Source organism: Drosophila willistoni, unplaced genomic scaffold (genome assembly GCF_018902025.1).
Source record: "Drosophila willistoni isolate 14030-0811.24 unplaced genomic scaffold, UCI_dwil_1.1 Seg169, whole genome shotgun sequence".
NCBI classification, from domain to species: Eukaryota; Metazoa; Arthropoda; class Insecta; order Diptera; family Drosophilidae; genus Drosophila; species Drosophila willistoni.
The window spans coordinates 2716912-2740062 of NW_025814128.1; the positions used below are offsets into that span (position 1 = coordinate 2716912).

Here is a 23151-nt window from a genome sequence, read left to right on the forward strand (position 1 = left end):
TACCGTCTGATAAGTTTTTTATTTGGCCGTTGGCTCGGGGTGAGGCAGTGGCATTCTGCACATGAATTATATTATTGGCCCTCAGAAATTCTGCAAATTCAGAAGAAGTAAAGCAGGTACCTCGGTCGCTGATAATTCGGCGGGGTCTACTGTAGTTTGCAAAATACTGAGATTTTAACGTCTGACATACTTCACGCTAATTAGTAGTGACCGCAGGGTACAGCTTCACAAATTTAGTGAAAGCGTCAATGACAACCAGAAGATAGTTTTTCTTGGAGCGTATGGACGGAAGGGGATCTAGATGATCAAAATGAATGGTATCTAACGGCAGGGGCACTTTGTGTAGCGTGACACGGTTGTCTTGAGCGGAAGAGGAATAGTAAATACACTTGAGGCAGATTAATATAATTGTTAACTTAAGACTTCATACAGGGAAACCAGTAGTACTTCTTGATTTGCGTACAACATTTCTCCGTATGACGTGATTTATCATTTCGGAAGGGACATAAAGTTGGGGTACACTCGACGGTACACTACTCCGTCACGCAGTTCGAAATCTGCTATTTCATGTATTCATCTCGGAGTTTGACAATCTCAGGGTCACGGTTCTGAGTTAACCGCAGTTGGAAGTCGAGATTTAAATCGTCAACGTATGCGGCAGTTTCTATTCAGCTCAGAGCATCGGCATGGGGCATACTAACCCCCGAGCGGTGTACGATCGTGTAGTTGTAATTTTCTAGCAGCAGGGCCCAGCGAGAAATTTTAGCGGAATGTCCACTGTTTCTCAGTGTCAACGCCAGGGAATTACAATCCGTAACGATTTTGAACGGGATGAACTTAAGGTACATCTCAAAGCGTTTCAAGGCATATACGATCGCTAACGTCTCTAGTTCATAACTATGTGGTTTCGATTCGGCGGCGGAGGTTATCGTAGAGAAGTAGAACACTGGGTGCAATTTACCGTAGGTTTGTTTTTGGAGGAGCACTGCTCCGAAACCAGTTGAACTAGCATCGCAGTGTAAATCTGTTTTAAACTTCGGGTTGTATATGGATAACACGGGGGATTCGATCAGTTTCGACTTCAGGGATCGGAAGGATTCGAGGCATTCCTCAGAGCAGACGTAAGGGGTATTTTTTTTTAACAATCGGGACATCGGATACGCAATCTTGGCGAAGCCAGGTACAAATCGGCGGAAGTACGAAAACAAGCCTAAGCAGCGCTCTGATTCCTTGCTATTTCTTGGGATGGGCAAATCACGTATCGCCTGAAGATGTGCTGGTTCAGGCGTGATACCGGCAGAATTAGCTAAGTAACCCAAGTACTCTAGTTCCCAATACGCAAAACGGCATTTGCCCAGCTTGAGGCATAGCCCGTTCACTCTTAACTTATACAGTATTTCCTTCAGTATCTCAAGATGGGTTTCAAAGTAATGAGATGCGACCAGGATATCATCCATGTATATCACCAGTTGACCTTGGTTTATAAATTTCTTAAGGACAAAATAAACAAATCTAGCGAACTCGGAAGGGCCATTACAAAGTCCGAAGGGCATGCGTACATATTCAAACTGGCCATCAGGGGTTACAAAGGCGGTATATTTGATTGAATCTGGATGCATTTTCACATGGTGGAATCCGTTCTTCAAGTCCAAAACAGTGAACAATGATTTATCACCCAGATGTTCGATGCAATCATCTAACAGAGGAATCGGAAAATGATCCCGAACAGTAATTTTGTTCAACGGGCGGTAATCTACACACTTTCTCAGGGTGTACTACTGTGGCGATGCCGGCTTTCAAGAGATCATCACAGATCTATGCCTCATTCAGTGTTTCCGGAGTTACAGCAGAAGTTTTTAGAAGGGGAGAGTCAGACAACAATTCTGCAGATACAATCTCATTCTTATCGTGCGGTAGTACCGCTATATCTTTCCTCAATATATCAAATGACTTCAGAACAGCAGTGAGTTTCGTATTTATACATTCAGTAGGTTTATTCATAAGTAACATAAACTCTTTTTCATATTTCTTTTCTTTGAGTTTACAAAGTCTAATATTCATTTTGTACAGAAGATCTCTACCTATAATCATCGGCAGTTCGGTTAATTTGTTCGGTAAAACTTCAAACGTTTGTATTGTCTCAATACTGAGGAGGTGAACAATACACTGGACTTGACCCAGTGACAGAAGTTGACTATTTCTTAAACCACGGCAGTTCAATCTACTGGGGCTAAGACGGCAGTTGGCGGGGACTTCAGATTGACGGAGAAAACTCTTTGGGCTACCCGAATCGAGGAGGGAGAACATATTTATAAATTTCCTATCTTGCACTTCATCACAAACAAAAGCAACACTCACCAGTTGTAAATGGGTTAGTCTATCTCCCACATCAGTACAACATACCGACTCTAGTAGAGCTGTCCCGCAGTCCGTCGATGATCAGGTCGACAAGCTCGTTCGCCGGAATCGGGGCATTCATTGCAATCTCCTGCATCTCGATTGCAAATCTTAAACATCCTTCGCCTGTCCTAATGCGCCGGCTACGCAGAGCGTGGTACACCACTTCAATACTACGCGAGCGTCCAAACTCTCGGAGAAGGATTGATTTGAGCTCCCCGTAGCTGTGCACAGACACCGTGCGCAGCAACACCGCCGCCATACCCTCCAGCATGCAACCAGGTGTAGACCGTCGTTTAGCTGCAGGGTTTCGAACGAATCCTCCAGATCGTTCAGCCATTTTTTCACGTCGTATGCGGTATCAGCTGAGCTCGATTCTCAACCATGCTCTCGATAACGCTCAGGTCACTGACCTGCTGTCTCGGTGCTCGGGATTCACCCATACTCTGTTGCAGTTTTGAGGATCTGCTCTGCAGTTGTAGCAACTCATGCTGTTTTCGTAGCGTCGTCAGTTGCTCGTCTAGACTGGAGGAGGCGGAAGCAGTAGGTGTGATGACTGCAGCAGGAGACGGCACGGAGGGCACTAAGGCAGGCACGTCTTCCCATGGGTCTGCGGCCAAGGGAACGTCAGATTCAGTGACGGGTGCGGCAAGCAAGGCAGCAGCATGCCCGCCTGCTAAGCGGGCACGGCGGCGACATGCCTGGAAGCGGCGGGCATGTAAGCGGCAGGCACAGCAGCCGCAGGTACTGCACCGGCAGGCACAGCAGTGGACACGAGGGCAGAGGGTACAGCGCCGGCAGGCACAGCGGCAACACGTACTGTAACGGCAGGCACAGCAGTGGGCACGAAGTTGGGCATGGTAGCAGCAGACACGGCAACTGGGTCAACGGCAGCGGCGGACGTGGAAGCGGCCATCTTAGACGCGAGGCGTGTGGCCTGCGTCCCAGCCGATGAAGTTCCACCAGGTTTGGCGGCAGGTGACGGCAGCGCTGATTCTTCGCTGTCTCGTGTGGCGGTGCTCAATGAAACGTGCATTCGGCGAATTTGCCCGACTGAGGCTGACGGCGGCACCTCAACTCTGCTTGCTCGCAAAGCTCTCATCATCTCCTCTTTGGTAATTCCTATGGTGGAGCTGGTCAGGGCAATTTGACCTGAAATCATCAAAACTTGTCAAAAGATTTGGCGTAAAAACCCAATTATTCAACCCAAACGATATTTAATGTCGGATGGCAATCGATTTATATTTTTCATCGCAGCTAGTGCGTCTGTCTTCGTTTAGCGTCACCGGAAGAAGAAGGACCCAACTTCCAGTGTGGCCTTAGGCCGCATACCGATATTTTCCATAGACGGTCTTAATACTAACATTCGATACTCAAAATACTGACTTACTACTAACAATCGATACTTAAAAATACTGACATCGATATATGTGTAAACAATTAACGGAATTCATAAATAACTGACATCTTACATGTTAAATGGAAGCTTCTGTGTAATTAGTTTCATGGTAAACTAGTGGTTAAAAAAAGAGTGTTGGGTGTCATCTCCCATGTGTATCAGAAGGATCATGGTAGTGCCACACGTTGAAATGGAGACACGTATGATAGACTCGTAACATATATAACAATATATATGTAGTTTTTTGTTATGTGTTCTGTCTTTTTTGTTTTTTAAGTTGAGATTAATTAAATTAAATTTTTTGCAGCAATTATTTGTTTTGTTAAGTGCTTTAATCAATGCGACCTTGTGTGATAAATATTATTATTTATATTTTTATACCCTTGCAGAGATCTTTGTTACGCACAGAAGGAGACGTTTCCGACCCCATAAAGTATATATATTCTTGATCAGCTTGAGAAGCTGAGTTGATATAGCCATGTCCGTCTGTCCGTCCGTCCGTCTGTCCGTCTGTGTGTATGCGTTTTACTCAGCCGTCTTAAGAGCTATCGGGCTGAAATTTTTATTTATATTTTTTTCGGGGTTTTTTATTACCCGGGAAAAAAAAAAGTATGAAAACCATCAGAATCGGACCACTATATCATATAGCTCTAGAAGAACTAGAAGAAACATTTATTATTACCAAGGACTGCAAGGGTATATGAACTTCGGCATAGCCGATGTTAGCTTCTTTGATGTTAGCTTCTTTAAATAAATTAAAAATAATAATATACAAATATAAAAAAAAAATTAGATAAAATATATTTTACAGCGAACGAATTTTTATTGACAATCAGCAACTATGATGTCAACCGAGAAGATAAATAGGGTATTTATGATCAACCAAGAATGTATATACCCTTCCAAACCAAGAATGTATATGCCCCACCAATTTGGCCGAAATCTAGGATATTTTATCCAAACGAAACGAAAAATGTGTATATCCTACCAAATTGGCAGAAATATTTAAATAAATTTATTTGATCAAACGTAACGAAAAAAGTATATACCTTATCAGTTTGTTGATTTCTATGTGCTTGTGCAATGCGAAACAACTAAACGGTAAGCATGTACTAGATTGTGAGCGACGAGAGAGTGGGGCGACAAGAGCGAATTTTGTGTGCTTGGCAACAATTTTTCATACCATACACCCATAGGGTGAAATGGTATATTAAAGTCGCCAAAATGTATGTAACAGACAGAAGGAAGCATCTCCGACCCAGGATCAACAACCGAGTCGATCTAGCCACGTCCGTCGGTCCGTCCGTCCGTCCGTCCGTCCGTATGAACACCTAGATCTCGGAGACTATAACAGCTAGAGCCACCAAATTTGGTATGCAGTCTCGTGTAGTATGTACACTTATCGAGTTTGTTTAAAATTTTTGCCACGACCCCTTCCGCCACCGGAATTTACAAAAAACAGATTTTCTTAAAAACTATGAAAGCTACCGACATTAAATTTGGTATGTAAGCTACCTTAATACACGCGCAGATATTGACTATTTAAAAATTTTGCCACGCCCATTTCCGCCCCGCAAATTAAACAAAACTGATTTTCTCGAAAGAGAGTCACCAAATTTCGTATATATATTGGCTTAGTAGGCGCGCAGAATACATATATTTTAATATGTTGCCACGCCCACTTTGACCATCGCGATCAAATTAGACTAATAAATCTTATCTATTTCTATCAATCTACCAAATTTGATTGAAATTGGACTAGAAACATGCAAAATATACGTATGAATGTATTTTGCTACGCGATCCATAAGGGCAGAATTGGCCGTTGGCTAGTGGCGGCGCTAGAGTGCTCGTGTGTTTGTAGAGTGAGCGAGATAGCAAGTTAAAACAATTTAATAGACATACATTTGGTTTTCGAAATTTTAAATATTTGTTTCACCTGGTGTATGGTATACCCAAGTCGGCGAGACGACTTACTTACTTCTTTTTTTTTGCTGCAAACACCGACGAATAATTTTTTGGTAGTATCTTAACCAAAAAATTGAAATCTAACGATTCAAAAATTCGCTTCTTAACAATGCAAAGGTAAAGTAGACCACAAATTAGCTTTCCTTGTCTCCTTGTTCGACATAGAGTCTTTCGTCGAATTAAACAAGGGTATGAACAGCTCCAGACAAGACAATTAATTTTACGGCAGACGCGGGGAATTTGTTTATTTGGCTTTTAATTGCACTTCAACGCGACATAGTTGTGTAACTTCTTTACTCCTGCTACCAAGGCAATAGCTTCTCGATAATTTCGCTCACCTTTGGATAAGGTACCGGAGTAAAAAGCGATGGGTTTCTCCGCCCCATTTGGCATTTTGTGACTTAAAACTGCACCGAGTCCATAAGGTGACGCATCACAAGCTAGTACTAGTGGCAATGAACCATCGTAATGCACTAGTACGCCGTCTGACCCAATAAGTTCCTTAAATGTAGAAAAAGACTTCTCACACTGTTTATCCCACTTCCAAAATGCATTTTTATCCAAAAGACGATCTAAGGGTTCTGCCACTGTTGCTTTATGTGGCAAAAATGAGTGATAAAAATTTAGTAGTCCTAAGAAAGCTTGCAACTGCTTTTTATCCTTAGGTGCTGGTGCGTTTTTGATTGCCGAGACTTTATCGGCACATGGTCGCATACCAGTTGAGTCAATTTTGAACCCTAAAAACTCAACGAATGGTACTCCGAATTGGCATTTCTCCTTGCGTAGTCGCAGTCTGGCTTTATCAAAACGTATAAACAGTTCCTGTAATCTAGTTGCCAATTCCGTTTCCGTTTTTCCCATTATTACAATGTCATCAAAATATGGTAAGACTCCGGAAATATTCTCAATACAGCTTTGAAAAATGCCTGGTGCAGATGAAATGCCGAATTGCAATCGAGTAACTTTGAATGCACTTTTATGTGTACTGATTGTTTGCAACAAAGACGAGTTTTCGTCGACTAATAACTGCTGATAAGCTTGAGCCAAATCAATTTTGGCGACAAATCGATCCACCTTCGATAGATGCCAGAAACGTGTTGATTCGGCGTGGAGGTAGTCGCACTGGTGGCACTGTAGCATCAATGTTTAATATGACTGGCGGACCAGTGTAACATCCAAGTTCTGTTGAGAATAAGTGTTAGAACTTATACAGAATGCTTGCGATCTGTACGCCACTGCCCACTGAATGTATGCCCTTGATACTGATGCCTAGTGGGTCAAACCAGTTACAACCCAGAAGGTCGCTACAACCGCTTTTAGTGACGATGACTGGTAGATTATCAATATTACTACCGTTGTAATGAATTGGTACATCAAAGACTCCTAGAATCTGGATTGGGTTGTGTTGGTAGTCACTAAACCCCGGATCGTAGTTGTAAACCTTTGGCTTGGTTGTTGGCCAGATACAATCATAAGTGCGCAACGTCATAGTTGCGTCAGATCCGGAATCCACTTCAACGATTGACCATTACTCTGAACCGTGATACGTTTTTTCAGGCTCACCAGATTAGATATGAGGTTTACCGATTTTCCGCGTGTTTTCTTGCCCTTTACTGGTTGAACATCGTTCGACGATTCGTTATTCTGGCAGACATGCTTAAGATGGCCTTTCCGGCCACAGCCGTGAAATATTGCATCACGATAAGGGCATTGCTGCCGGCCGAGTAATCCGGCACAATTGTTGTCCTTTTCTTTTATGTAGTTGTTGAGTGCGATGTGATTTGATGCCGTGGATAGCCTCATTAGTCTGTCTGATAGCCTTTGCACTCGCTGCTGCAGCTTAACTAGTAGCTCGCTCCAAAACTTTCCGCACTGTTAATTCAGTGTCTGCAAGAAAACTTCTCTGTAAGTTTTCATCCCTCATGCTGCATACAAAACGATCCCGCAGCATTCTGTCCAACGCTGCTCCAAAATTGCAACCCACTGCCAATGCCCGCAGCGCTGCCAGATAGTTTCCGGATGTTGATCACGTTTGGGAAAATTATAAAATTCTGATGGACGTGGACAAAGATGATCAGTTAGAATCTTCTCAATTTGGTCTGACCTGGTCTGGAAACGCCAATGATGTCAAAAGATCGTAGACTGGTGCTCCGACCAATGTGAGGAAAGATGCTCTATTGCAACCCTCGTCTTTGACATCATCACCAGCAAGCGACTCTGCCATGCAAATGTGTGTGTAAACGTTTGCAAATTGATTTTTGCAAAAGTGACAATTTTTGATGTTTTGCGTCAATAATTCCAATGGAATTTGGAATGTTTATTGATTTAATGATACAGAGCCAAGATAGCGTTGCCAGATGGCTTACACATGACAGGGCTGCATATACAACAAAACATAAAGGACTTTAAAGACAAATTGAAATTTTACTAAGTAATACGAGAGAAATCTAATAGTGAGAATAGAATGTACTAAGTTTAAATAAACAATAACAGAAAAGTGATCGCAGTTCTCAGATAATAATAAAGATATCGAATATTTCAATTGTGGTCATAAAGGTCATACAGCCGCTGACTGTGACAATAAAAACAAAGGTAAAAAGTATCTTGAATGCAACATGTTTGGACATTTTGGCAAAAAAATGTCCCACATGCCGGAAAAACGCGAAGTTAGTAATACACGATAACAAAAAAGATAATAATAGACGGTTTAAAGATGAATGGCTTTACTGACACTGGACGTAAATACAATCTTCTGTCCGAAAAGATTTAAAAAAAAATAAAACATTCAAAGCTATTTGAGTGCAACAAATTTTTATTTGAATTTGGTAATGGCGATGCCTTAAGCCGAAGTCCAGTAATTTTAATCACCGATGGACGCGCAATCAGCAAACTAAAGTAAAGGACAAGTCGACTATGTGAATATTATTGTGCGACATATTAGATGCTGCATTCTGTGTATTATCTCAATCCGCAAACCAGGGAAAACCGAGGGACTGTTAAATCCATTGCCTAAGGAAGAAGAACCACTGCAAACATTCCACATTGATTTTTTGGGTCCGCTTGAATCTAGTGACAAGAGATACAAACACATCCCTAGCTGTAATCGATGGATTCACCAGACTCTGCTGGTTATATACGACTAGGACGACATTCGCCAAAGAAGTTATATCAAGATTCCAAACACAAACTCTCACATTTGGAAACCCAGTCCAGATTATTACAGATAGAGGATCTACTTTTACATCAGAAGACTTTAAGGAATATTGCCGTTCAGAGCAAATGGGCAAGTAGAGAGACTTAACGCGCTCGAAGTTTGATGTCCAATTGAAGCAAATGATTGATGAGGAAATAATAAATATGTTTAGCGAGAAAGAGATGATCTAAGGAAGCATGCTAAACAGCAAATCATAAATCTACAAAAGGAAAACAAGAACACTTATAATCTACGACGAAAACATGCATCAATTTATAAAGAAGGCGATGTTGTTGCAAATTAACGTACTCAATTCGGAGGTGGACTGAAGTTAAAGCCAAAGTGTTTAGGTGCTTATCGAGTAACTGAAGTCAAATCAAAGGATAAAGCCGATCATGACGACTTTGAAGGCGACGACGATGCATTTAGGGCAAATGCTATTAAGGATGGCCGATCTGTGGAAATGGTATGGTAACGCTGTAAGGCCAGACCTACTGCCGAAGAAGCTGATTGAGGAGGTGGCAAGGAAAGCACACAAGCCGAAGTGGCAAGGCAGAATTAAAAACGAAGAGTAGAGAAAACGACGAACGACGAGTGTGTACTCGACGAAACGAAGCTAGAACATTCTATTTAAATAACTACATCATTTTGTAAAAACCCATTGTGCATATATTCTTCCTATAATAATTAACTTTATAAATAAATAATATACTTAATATAACAATAATTCTTATTCTTGTGGGCACAAATCCCACATCTATAAATCACACCAATTCTCATCTCATACAGTTTGTGTTCAGCCTTTTCTAATAACTTCTTTACGTTTTGAATTTTACGAAACTCGTTGTTTTAACTACCGTAACATTTCAAATGCTGAAAGCATCATCATGCTGCATGTTGATTTCGGGCCTGTAAATGAATTCATAATCATAGTTTTGATGCTCTTAAGCCCATCTAGCGATTGTAGGGTTAAGTTTAACTATGTTTAATGTCAGTGTTAAGTAATTACAATATGTCATAATCTTAAAGCTATCATAATTTTCGTCTGCTCCCGTTGTTCGCTTTGAAAAATAGGATATAGGATGCAACAATTTGTCTGCTTTTTTTCTGAAGTAACACTGCTCCGAACACTAAAGCACTGGCATCGCAATGCAATTCAATTGCAAAACAATTTTTCTTGAAACAAATATCTTTAATAAATCTACGAAAGTACGAAAGTAACCCAAGAAAACTTTGAACAGCCTGAGCTTTTTCAGGTTTTGGAAATTTTTTTATTGCTTCTCTTCCTTTATCATCTGTTCTTATACCTTCACTTGATATTTGATAACCTAAATATTTGGTACAGGACTTCATAAATATACATTTATCCAAACGTAACTCTAATTTATTCTCAGCTAGTCTTAAAAAACTTCCTTTAGAGTTTCTAAGTGTTCATTTATGTCCCTGCTGGCGACCATGATATCGTCCATATACACAACTAACTTATTGTTTTTAACCATATCACAAAATATCTTTTGTATAAAATGTTGAAAGACAGCTGGCGCATTTTTAATCCATTGGACATTCTTAAAAATTCGTATTGTATTATTTACATACACATGAAAGTATCCATTTTTAAGATCTAATTTTGTGAAGACAGTTTTGTTCAGTGTTTAAATTGCTGTAGTCGAATTAGCAAAAGTCATATATTTTGTGCTATTCATTGCTGTGACTGTTTAGCAAATATGAAAACAAATACTTTGTGTTGCTTTTGCTTCCGAAAAAAACCGAAATCAGAAAATCTGACAGCAAAAGCAGCAGCAAATAACCGAAATAGAAAATTTTGACAGCAGCAGCAAACAGCAAAAATCCGAAAGCAAAAAACCCGACAGCAGCAGCAATAGCAAAAAACCCGAAACAGATTGCTTTGATAGCAACAGCCAAGTTATACATTTTTATACCATACACCCATAGGGTGAAATGGTATATTAAAGTCGCCAAAATGTATGTAACAGGCAGAAGGAAGCATCTCCGACCCCACAAAGTATATATATTCTTGATCAGGATCAAAAACCGAGTCGATCTAGCTATGTCCGTCCGTCTGTCCGTCCGTCCGTCCGTCCGTCCGTCCGTATGAACACCTAGATCTCGGAGACTATAACAGCTAGAGCCACCAAATTTGGTATGCAGTCTCGTGTAGTATGTACGTTTATCGAGTTTGTTTCAAATTTTTGCCACGCCCCCTTCCACCCCCTGAATTTACATAAAACTGTTTTTCTTAAAAAGTATGGCAGATAGAGACATCAAATTTGGGTTATATACTTGATTAGTTAGCGCGCAGAAAATAATTGTTCCAACTTTTTGCCACGCCCCCTTCCGCCCCCGGAATTTACATAACTCTGATTTTCTTAAAAACTATGAAAGCCACCGACATTAAATTTGGAATGTAAGTTAGCTTAATAGACGCGCAGATATTGACTATTGAAAAATTTTGCCACGCCCATTTCCGCCCCCGAAAATTAAACAAAACAGATTTTCTCGAAAACTAACAAAACTAAAGTCACCAAATTTAGTATGTATATTGGCTTAGTATGCGCGCAGAATACATATATTTTAATATGTTGCCACGCCCACTTCCGCCTCCATAATTTAGAAAAAACCGATTGGCTCTTGCAATTTTTTGACCATCGTGATCAAATTGGGCAGACTAATAAATCTTATCTATTTCAACCAAACTACCAAATTTTATTGAAATCGGTCAAGAAACATACAAAATATGCGTATGAACGTATTTTGCTACGCGATCCATAAGGGCAGAATTGGCCGTTGGCTAGTGGCGTCGCTAGAGTGCTCGTGTGTTTGTAGAGTGAGCGAGATAGCATATGGTATGAGCATAATAAAACAATTTAATAGACATACATTTTGTTTTCGAAATTTTAAATATTTGTTTCACCTGGTGTATGGTATACCCAAGTCGGCGAGACGACTTACTTACTTCATAATACTAGGAACTGTTCTGTTCTGTACTGTTCCGACTGTTGCTATTGGCCAAATTTGGAAGTCGACGAAAGCAGCAGTCGGAAAAATAGTCGCAGCAGACTACTTGATTCTTAATTTTTGGTCTACTTTGATTTTACCTATACATACGAAATGACTAATTGTTAATTTACATGTATTTAAAGAGTATTGAGTACTTTCATGTGTATGTATGTATAGGTAAAATCAAAGTAGTTAAATCATAGTTTCCGAAGCAGAAGCAACAGCACACAGCAAAACTGTTGACAGTTTTCGTAGTTTTCAAACCCTGGTTTTATTTAGGGGAGAGGGCCCAGTTATGACCCGGGTTTTGAAAAACCTCAAAATTTTTTCTTCAGTTCGGGAAAATGAAAAATTAAGAAGTTTAACATTTAAATATTAACCAAACGCAACTTTTTTCCAAAGAATGTATGTTTATTTGAGTTACTCAAAAAATTTACTACTACTACTACTACTACTAATTTGTCATGTAAGTCAACTATAAGTGGTAATAAATAATTATCTTTATTTAGATTGTTAAAGTCCGTATACAAGCGGATATTCCCTGTTTTATTTTTTTACTAAAACGATTGGTACTCCAAATCACTCGGCTGTATAATTCCTTTTTTTAAGTAATCATATAATTAGATTTGCAATTTATCTTTTTATGTATATGAAAGGCGTCTGGGAGAAACAACTAAAAGGTTTCGATTTTCCCAAATATAATTAGATTTCACATCTGGTCATTGGCTCTTTTGGGATTTTAGCATTTAAATAATAAATTATAATTATTTGTCTTAGTTTCCACTTAATATTTGATAAGTCATTAACGACTAACTGTTTCATCTAACTGTTTACTAACTGTTTCATCTAACTGTTTTTTATAGTTTAAATTGGAATTATTTGTATCTTTTCTGTTTTTAGTCTCCACTTTTTGTACTGTAACCAATTTCAGTGCGATTAGATCAAATTTTAAATTACACGCTGTTAAAAAGTCTATTCCAAGAACTACATCGTGACTCATTTGGTACAACATTTAAATAAAAATAATATTTTATTAATTCTTTCAATACATGACATAAGGTTTTTCCAAATATGTATGTTTAATTAGCTTTGATTTAAACCGAAATATACTTTCAATACTCGCTCAAGTGTTAGGTGATTTGATATAAGACGTTTTTTAACAAAAGAAATATAACTTCCAGAGTCTAGGAGGCACGCTTCAACTAATGGAGATTTAGATTTGTCACAAAAAAATATATTGATTCTTAAATATTCGCTGTCAGTCGCAATCTTCCTCTCCGGACATTAGACAACAAAATGGCCAAAGGCACGACAAGCGTAGCAAGATCCTCGTTCCGTTTTCGGTTTATGGCAATTAATTGCCAGATGACCCTTGGAATTGCAATTCACGCAACGAACATCCTTATTGACGCTGTTATAAGACTTTCTGTCCGATTGTGTTGAAATAGGATGTTTCTTTAGTTCCGGTAGACTCACTGACGAAAACGCCTGAAGGACTTGCCTTGGTATGTAAACACTGGATACGTGCTTGATCGTGCAAACTTTTGGATGATTTCCCTTATTTTTTTTTTTTTTCAAAGCCTGTTGCGCGCGAGCCCAAGCAGATAACTGCCCACCTCCCACCCGACCGACCGAGGCGTGCAGCCGTATAACTCACGGCACGAATCGCGTGGACAAATACACAATAGAAAAAACAGACAAACAAATTATACTATAACTATCTATTAACTAAATGGGATGGATAGATGTTTTAAGTATATTAATAGAGAACTCTGAGCCGATTCCAGGGAATAGAAGGTTGTAATAAGAGCAGAGGACCCTAAAAGGTTCATGCATGGCATAGGTAGAAGAACAACGACTAAGGGATAAAGGTATCAAAGGATGTCTACTCCGTCTACAGGGTACCGACAGATTTACCTGAGCTAATAACTCAGGTGAGTCAATATCACCAATTAAGAGCTTGTGCATAAAAATAACACTAAGCATAATTCTACTACCTTCAATGATGCACTCCAACAGTTCCTCCATATCGATGTTGACGGCTGGCTTATGGCTAGCCTTATCTTTTCATCGAAATAAGAACCAAAATTCTCGCTGGCTAGCCACTTGCGATCCTGAAATTTGCTTTTAGCCTCAGCTTTCGACATTTTATTTCCAAATGTCAAGTAAAGTTGGTCAACTAGCTGATTAACCGGCTCGAGAATACGTGTCGCACTGCTGTGCAGCCACTGTTGTGCCTTACCCTTTAGCTTGGCAACAAACAGCATCCGAATGCATGCATCTGAGAAATCTAAGTGCGAGCACAAGCCTCACAATTGTAATCCTTAGTGACTTCCTTTGCTAGCGACGGAGCTGCTGGTGGTGATTCCAATAACTTGTTTACCATTTGGTTGGGTCGCTGTTTAACGCTACTATATTTGGCGGTGCCACTGTGGCCGTTGACATTTCCAGCGCTGCTACTGGAGCTGTTGTCTTTCCCAGCATTGCCACTGTGGATATTGACGTCATTAATGCTGTCAAGGAAGTCGATTGTGAGATTGCCATGTGCTTCATCTAAAACCTCGTAGACAAGGGGATATAACAAGAGCTTTGGGAACAAATTATTGCTGGTGCACTCCCATTATGAGCTACTAGACTTGATGTAGACAAATCGTGATGAAAAGCGTTTGGCGACGGCAATGGCGTAAAACGTAAAACATTTTGTTGTACTAAACGAAATTGTTCTGATGCTGGCCTTAAGTCGGCTCCGACGAACCGCCAATGCCTTTAGTTCGTCCATTGCAAAGAACTATTTCAGAGTTATAACCCACCAAATTTTCCAATAGATCCAATGAAATTCGAACGAAAACCGATTCCCTTATTCGGCTCGAATGACCACATATGATTTGGTCTAGCAGTGGACTTTACTTTAAAATGAATTGTATATAATTTCCTTTTGTGATTCTTTGCTACTGAATCAGTTAAGTGCTAATTTATTACTGAACAAGAGAAAAGCGAAGACGCAGCAGCGCGCAAAATGCTTATGTATGTGACGATTCTTATAACTACCTGTGACTTATCCATAAACGCAATCCGTTCATAAATAATCATAGTTTAATGCACTTGGCATCGCCAACTTTTTGATTGATATGATACTTTAATATCTTTCTAAGCGTACACAAAAGGTCCTTTTTAAGTCTTAATTTTCTAAGACTGACTTCTGTAGTACCTTAGAGTAGTCATTTGGGCCCATTTTTGTTCACTCTTTTTATATCTTTATGATCTTCCATTGGTAGTGACACATTCTCGTGTGCTAATGTACGCGGATGGTGTTAAGCTTTACATCGGTTTTAAAGACATATCGTCTTCTTGCCTGCTTCAATCCGGTCTTAATGATCTTCAGATTTGGTGTGAAACCAACCTATTAAACCTCAACGGCTCTAAATTTAAAGTTATGTCTTTTTATTGATGTACTACTTACTAATAAATTATGATCAATTACCTAAGTGTTCTTCAAAACCATAATAAACTTTTGATCCTCATATTTCAACTATGGTTAGTAAAGCTATGAGTCTTCTTGGGTTTAGAAAACGATGGTCAAAAGAGCTTGACGATCAGTACGCAACCAAAATTCTTCTTTCTAATTCTATTGAAGTAGTCGATCATATCTTAAAGTACGGATCTTGCATATGGTCACTTTAATATGGGAAGCACAAAAAAAAAAAAAATTTATCTGTTCAAAAGCAATTACAGCTTTTTGCTCTTCGAGGTCTGAATTGGGATCGCAATGTCAATTTGCCATCATACTCCAGTAGGCTTCTTTTAATCAATCTTCCTTCTCTAATTAATCGTACAGTAATGCTTGGTGCTATCTTTATACACCAATAAATAATATTAATTTAAATATCTGAAATATACTCCCCTCAGCTATTAAACCCATTAATCCTATCCGCAACCTGTTGACCTACCAGCAATTTTTTTCCTCTATCTCGTAGAGTCCTATGCTCTGATTCAATCTTCTTTATCCCGTAATTAGGTCAAAAACCTCCTTTTCTTTTCCAATAACCTCCATATTCCATGAAAAGGTACTGAGGTCAAAGTAAACACCCGAGAGCTTCAGGATTTTGCCTAGAATGCAAACACAAGATTTCTCTTAGGGCCAATCGACGTTCAGTATAAATCATTGAAGAAACTCAGAAGAAATCGCGTAACATATCCTTTGGCAACGTCGCAAAAGCATACCGAAAGCAAGAGGGAAGACGAGACGACCATTGACGGACCAGCAACATACTCACAGCGTAGCCGAAGGCTGAGACTCCCCACGAAAGCTAATTACACCTAAGCCCAAAGAAAACACAAGTATAAGTAAAAACTACAAATTTTACGAGTTCTAATTTCATGGTGTCAAGACTGTGGCTTTACGGCACATATGAGTTTAAACAAAAATGCATTTGATCAAGTACAATGTATTAATAAGACATTGCATTTGGCCAACAACAACACCGCAAAGATGAAAGAAGTTGGCGAGATTAACATTGATGTGAAAGAGAAGCAGCATACAAATGGAATTGCTTTCGGTATCACGAATTACCGACAAGGGATACGAAGTTATATTTCGCAGTTATATAAGCAGCTATTATGAAAAATAATAAGCAAGTTTGATTTCAGAGATTACGAAATCTGTAATACGTTAATGCCGAAAAACACGAATCGAATAATGTGTGTGACGAAGTAATTGAAATAGATATATGGCATTACCGTATGGGTCATCTGAACGAGGTTGACCTGAAGTGTTTAGCCAAAGCCGGAAAGATACATGGTATGAACATAAAGGAGAACGCAAAACTATTGCAGTGTGTTATTTGCAAAAGCGAAAAGCAGGCAGCAAATGCCTTCAAGAGCTCGATGGTGGAAATGTCAAAGCAGACATTGGAGATTGTGCAAAGTGACTTGTGTAGACCGATGCGTACCCAGTCTACGAGTGGATATAAGTATTTTATCACATTCACAGATGATTTTTACCGATATTGTTCAGTTTATTTTCTCAAGCAAAAATCTTTTAAAATATTCAAATGATATAAATCTATCTTTGAGAATGTTACAGGTCATAAGATAAAGATGTTACAGACTGATAATGGGACGGAATATCGAAACAAGGGATTCGATGAGTATTTAAACAAGCATGGAATTGGCCGACGACTCACTGTGCCCCACACACCCCAGCAGAATGGTATAGCTGAAAGACAAAATCGTACACTGGTAGAGATGGCCAGGTGTATGAAGAAGCAAGGGGGCGCTCCACCATCATTTTGGGCAGACCCAATTAACACGGCGTGTTATATCAGAAATAGATGTCCCACAAAAGGATTATCTGGAGAGTTGCCATACACGTATTGGACTGCAAAAGTTCCGAGCGTACTTTTGGCACAAAAGCGTATCCACTAATGAAGGGCAAAAACAAGGGCAAATTCAAGTTACGATCGGAGAAATGTATATTATTGGGATATTCATCAGAGTCGAAAGCCTATCGACTGTATCAACCAAAACGGCGTGAGATTTTAACAAGCAATGATGTCAAATTTATGAATATTACAGGATTCAGAAGCGAATATCAAGAATTCTATGACGAGCCAGAAAACGGCGTAGATATTCCACTAGGTGACCAACTGGATGAGACTGAGAGAAGTTCATCAAGCGACGAGGATGATACCGAAGAGGTATTTCAACGTGAGCGACGCGGCAGAGGACGACCAAAGTTGATGAGAACCGGTCAGCGTGGTAGGCCACGGAAAATATATCAACAAGGAAGAAATGTTTCGGCAGACGAACACATTGATCAACAGAATGAATTAGACTCAGCTGAGGATATATTCGAGGGGTGCGAAATGGCATTTGCAGTAGGTAAAAATGATCCAGCAACCATCAAGGAAGCCCAAGGCAGTGGCGATGCTGAGAACTGGACAAGAGCTATGGAAGATGAGTTTATGGCTCAAATTCTCAACAAGACCTGGGAAATTGTTGAGCGGCCCAAAGGCCGAAAGGTGATTGGAAACAAAATGGTGTTACAAACAAAGGACAACGGCACTCCAACAGGATGAAAGAAGGCGCGTAGAGTTGCAAAAAGGACTTTCACGAAACGTATTTGCCTGTGGCGCGATTTACATCGGTTAGACTGCTAGCCGCCTTATCAGCAGAATATGACATGGAGATCCATCAAATGTATGTGGTCACAGCATACCTCAACGGTGAACTGGAAGAGAAGGTATATAAGGATATTCCAGAAAAGTTTAACGAGTTTAAGCAAAAGGTAAACTCTGGAGCTCCTATGGGATCGAATCAACAACGACCCGACAAAGAATATAAGAGGGCAGCAAATCAATGGCGCAATGCGCAATTTTTTCTTAAGCTTTCTAGAATATACTGGAGCCAGTCTGGTATGCTCTGTCTCTGTCACTCTTTATAAACCTTTATGACCTACGTAGTTACGTAAGAATTGAAAATTTAGTAACAAGCAAGCAAACGAACGATCAAGACGTGTTCTAGCAGTAGCAGACTCAGTTCAGTAACATTGAAGTAAAAATAAAATTAAGTTCTTATGAGATATTAAACACAGTGGTTTATTGTTCATCATAATTTGGTCCTTCGAGCCGGATCGTTGGGCATTGTTTGTTTGTTACTCATTGCTTAATAATTTGTTGCAATGTGGTTGCAATAAATTGCTAACCTCAAAGTTAGTAGTCGATAGTTCTGGCCTACTATCGAATAGGCAATCGCGTGCTTATTGGAAAAAGCGCGGACAAACAGTGGCGCCACTCGCCTATCGGTATCTGTTATCGACATAATCGACGAGATTGTGAGGGAACACATCTCTGGGAGAAACACGCGTCTTGAAATTTTTGGTCCACACAAGCAGTGGAAATTTATTGGTATTTCATCATGGAGGAAATGAAAACATTCATAAAGGCCAGAGGAAGATTGAAGACAACCATTACCCGCATATATGGATATGCAGAGAATCCTGCACAGGATGCCGACGTCTTCACAATTGACACCAAATTGGAAACTTTGTCCAATGCGTGGAACGAGTTCACGAAGTCTGGCGACGAATTGGCCAAATACGACACACTAGAGGGTTATGTGGACCCTACCGAAGACTTCGAGATATACGAGGAGAAATATGAGAGAGCAAATGCCCGCCTGAAGGCTTTACGAGCTGCCTTGGCTACGTCTGGCAAGTTGGAAGAAATCGGCGCGGCTGGCAACGATGGTTCGCTCTTCCAAGGAATTCTGCAACAAATGCAAAATCATCAGCAACAACTACAACTCCAGATGCAACATCAAATGAAGCAGCAGCAACTATTGTTTGAGAGATTGCTCTCGCCACAGCAATCTTCGTCTTCGTCAGGCTCACAGTCGGTTGCAACACCGGCAACAAGAGATTGTGAGTTACCGAAAATCAACATCAAGCCCTTCGGTGGAGATTACAAGGAATGGCATGCCTTTAAAGACCTGTTTGAGAGTACCATTCACGGAAAGACAACTTTGACGAATATCCAAAAGTTTCATCACCTGAAGTCATGCGTCATAGGAGAAGCAGCGATACTCATCCAGCATTTGCCCGTAGTGGATGCAAATTACGACACTGCATGGAAATCATTGAGTGATCGATTTGAAAAGCCCCGTTACTTGGTGAATTTACTGATAGACACATTCACCGCCTTGCCAAAAGCTGTTGGGCAAAACTCATCATCGCTACGCGCTCTGACATGCGGAGCCAGTGATGTTATTCGGGCTTTAGACGCTTCTGGACAAACGGGCCGTGACTGTTGGCTCATATACTTGCTCATCAACAAGGTTGATGAGGCTACCCGACGTGAATGGATCGACAAAAGCCAGGATATTGAAAATCCTACCATTGAAGAGTTGCTCAAGTTTTTGGACTCACGATGCGATCGCCTTGAGCTCAATCAAGTTATCGATCATGTAGCGAGCAAACCGAGGGATGAAAAAGGAAAAAGGCAAGCACGCACCATGCTTGCCATTACAGGTAATTGTATGAAATGTCATAGTACTGAGCACATACTGTCGGCTTGTCCTCAATTCCAGAGCTTGACTGACAAGCAACGTTACACCTTTGCGAAGGAGAAACATATGTGTTTTAATTGTTTGAGAACTGGACATGGAGTAAGCGCTTGTGACTCGAAATCTTCTTGCAATTATTGCAAGCGCCGCCATCATTATATGCTGCATTCTGAAGGCCATTCTACACAGCATAATAGCGCAGAGCAGCACCCAGGCTACTCAGGCCAGGCTTCTGAGGAGTCACCAGCGGCATCAGCGATAGCAATGATGAATGTTACCAGACCCAGTAAGCCAAATGGCCAACGAAGAAGCACTCTACCTACTGCATTGGTACACGTCCGAAATTCTCAAGGAGCCTTGCTGACGTGCCGTATTTTATTTCGGAACGATGCGTACAGACTTTGGGGCTTGCACGTTCGCCATTTCGAGTTGTCACATCGGGCATCTCAGATGTCAAGGCGGGAATAACCAGAGGTTTCTGCTCTCTCCAGATGATGTCTCGTGTGTCGAGTCATTTCATTGATATTAAAGCTCACATTTTAAGAAAGATCACCTCACCATTGGAACGTGAAAATATTGATGCTTCATCACTGTCGGTATTTAATGGATACCAAATGGTTGATAGATGGACTACTGCAAAGATTTTGGGAACTAGAGGAAGTTTCAACACATACAACTGTAAACGAAGAGGATAAAAAGGTCGAAACGCACTTCCGGTGTACCCACAACCGCAACCCGAGTGAAAGATACATAGTCGATTAGCCCTTCAAGGAACAAAACCCACAATTTGCGGACACATTTCAAGGAGCTAGATCGCGCTTTCTCGCAGTCGAGCGTCGTCTAATTAAGGATGCCAGCGTGAAGTTAAAATATACTCAGTTTATGAGAGAGTATGAAGGAAATAGCTACAGTCGAAGCCACAAAGAAGCCACAAGAAGTCATTCTATTTGCCACACCATCCAGTCATAGGTGCCAAGCTGCGGGTGGTGTTCGATGGATCATTTCAAGATCGGGATGGACGATCCCTTAACGACGCACTTCACATTGGCCCATGTATACAACCTCTTCAACGTTTGTCTGTGTTTTCGAATGCACAGATTCGTATTTTCTGCGGACATCGTCAAAATGTTCAGACAGATTTTAGTGGCCCCTGAACATCCGAATTTTCAACGAATCCTTTGGAGAGAAGACCCTGAGGAACCATTGAAGCAATACAAGTTGACCACAGTCACCTACGGCACGGCATGTGCACCGTTTCTGGCAGTTAGAGTGCTCGAACAACTGGAAACTGATCACCAATATGAGTTTCCAAGGGCGGCTAGGATACTTTTGGATGATTTCTACGTCGATGACGTTCTGACAGGAGCCATGAACGAACAAGAACTGCTCGACATTAAGAAAGAGCTGATACTCCTTATGTCACGGGCACAATTGGAGCTAAGCAAATGGGTCTCACACGGCACGCATCTTTGACCCACTCGGCATTTTGGCGCCAGTGGTGATCAAGTTTAAAATTCTGCTCCAAGAATTATGGCTGCTTAATCTGGATTGGGTCTCGGAACTGCCAACGAAGCAAGCGCACTTATGGCAAACATTCAGAAAGGACATTTTCACGTTAAAGAACCTGAAGATACCACGATTTGTAGACAATCAACCCGATGACATCGAGCTGCATGGATTTTCAGATGCTTCGTTAAAGGCTTACTCTGCTGTCATTTACAACCGTGTGACACACCTAGATGGAAGCATCGGAGTGGCACTCATTGCAGCTAAAACAAGAGTGTCACCATTAAAACAGAAGTCGTTGCCACGATTGGAACTTTGCGGAGCTCTACTATTAGCTCGTTTATTCCAAGCAGTAAGGTCTGGTCTGCGCCAGAAGGATGTTAAGATACACGCATGGACCGACTTGCTGCTCAATTCTCAAGCCAGCAGCAGAACTTGAGTTCAAAACCAAAATCTTGACAACCATTTCCAAGGATATTGAGGTTTCCCCATTTGAGGTACTACTCGGAAGGACATCATCTTGGATCAGACTGGTTCGAGTGGTCGCATATGTATTCCGCTTCGTTCATCGAATCCAATCAAGCAAGTCTAAATATTCAGGACCTCTAAAGTTCGATGAAATTACCAGAGCAAGGAAGTTTTGCCTACGACAGGCACAAAATCAATTCAATGACGATAGACAGCTGCTTTTGAGAAAGCAATCTTTGGAGCGACGATCAATTTTAAGCAAACTATCTCCCTTCGTTGACGAAGATGGAAATTTACGTGTGGGTGGACGTTTGGAAAGGTCGCAATTGCCTGCAGATGCCAAGCATCCAGGGGTTTTGCCGAAACAACATCGCCTTGTGGAATTACTGCTGAAACATGAGCATAAGGTCAATCTTCATCCAGGAGTTTCAGCAATGTTTGTAATAATTCGCCAGAAATATTGGATCATTGGCGCACGAAATCTTATTCGACGTATCACACATGAGTGTTTAAACTGTTTTAGACAGCGCCATCACACAGGACATCAGTTTATGGCCAATTTACCGGCTGTTTGAGTGCGACAAGCCTTTCCATTTGAGCATACTGGATGCGATTATGCTGGACCTATCTTCCTGAAGGTTCACAAGGGACGAAACCCTAGGAAGGAAAAGGGCTGCATTTGCCTGTTTGTATGTATGGTTACTTCAGCTCTTCATCTGGAGCTGGCCACTGATCTCAGCACCGACACATTCTTGGCGGCATTAAAACGTTTTATGGCTCGTCGTGGAAAATGCTCCCAAATGTATAGCGATAACGGGCGCAACTTTGTTGGCGCAAAACGTGCACTAGATGAAATGGTACAGCTTCTCGCTTCACGCGAGCACAATGACGTCGTTTCGAAAGCGCTTGCGGATCAAGGTATCAAATGGAATTTTATTCCTCCATATTCACCACACTGGGGTGGTAAGTGGGAGTCGGCAGTACGCTCGGTTAAGCTGCATTTGCGACGTGTAATAGGAACCAACGTCCTTACCTTTCAGCAGATGCACACACTGCTCTCGCAAATAGAATCTGTCGTTAATGCGCGACCATTGTGCACAGCATCGGATACTGAAATTGCCTACCTGTCACCGGCACAATT

The 23151-nt window shown here is 40.8% G+C and overlaps 1 protein-coding gene across 1 annotated transcript; it reads left to right on the forward strand.

Annotated features, from left to right (window-relative positions):
- The first annotated feature begins 16715 nt into the window (after positions 1-16715).
- LOC124460994 lies at positions 16716-18052 on the forward strand. The gene is made up of 3 exons (XM_047012584.1): positions 16716-16899; positions 17059-17184; positions 17550-18052. Exons 1-3 carry the CDS (start codon positions 16716-16718, stop codon positions 18050-18052), a joined length of 813 nt encoding a protein of 270 aa, XP_046868540.1.
- Positions 18053-23151: the final 5099 nt, after the last annotated feature.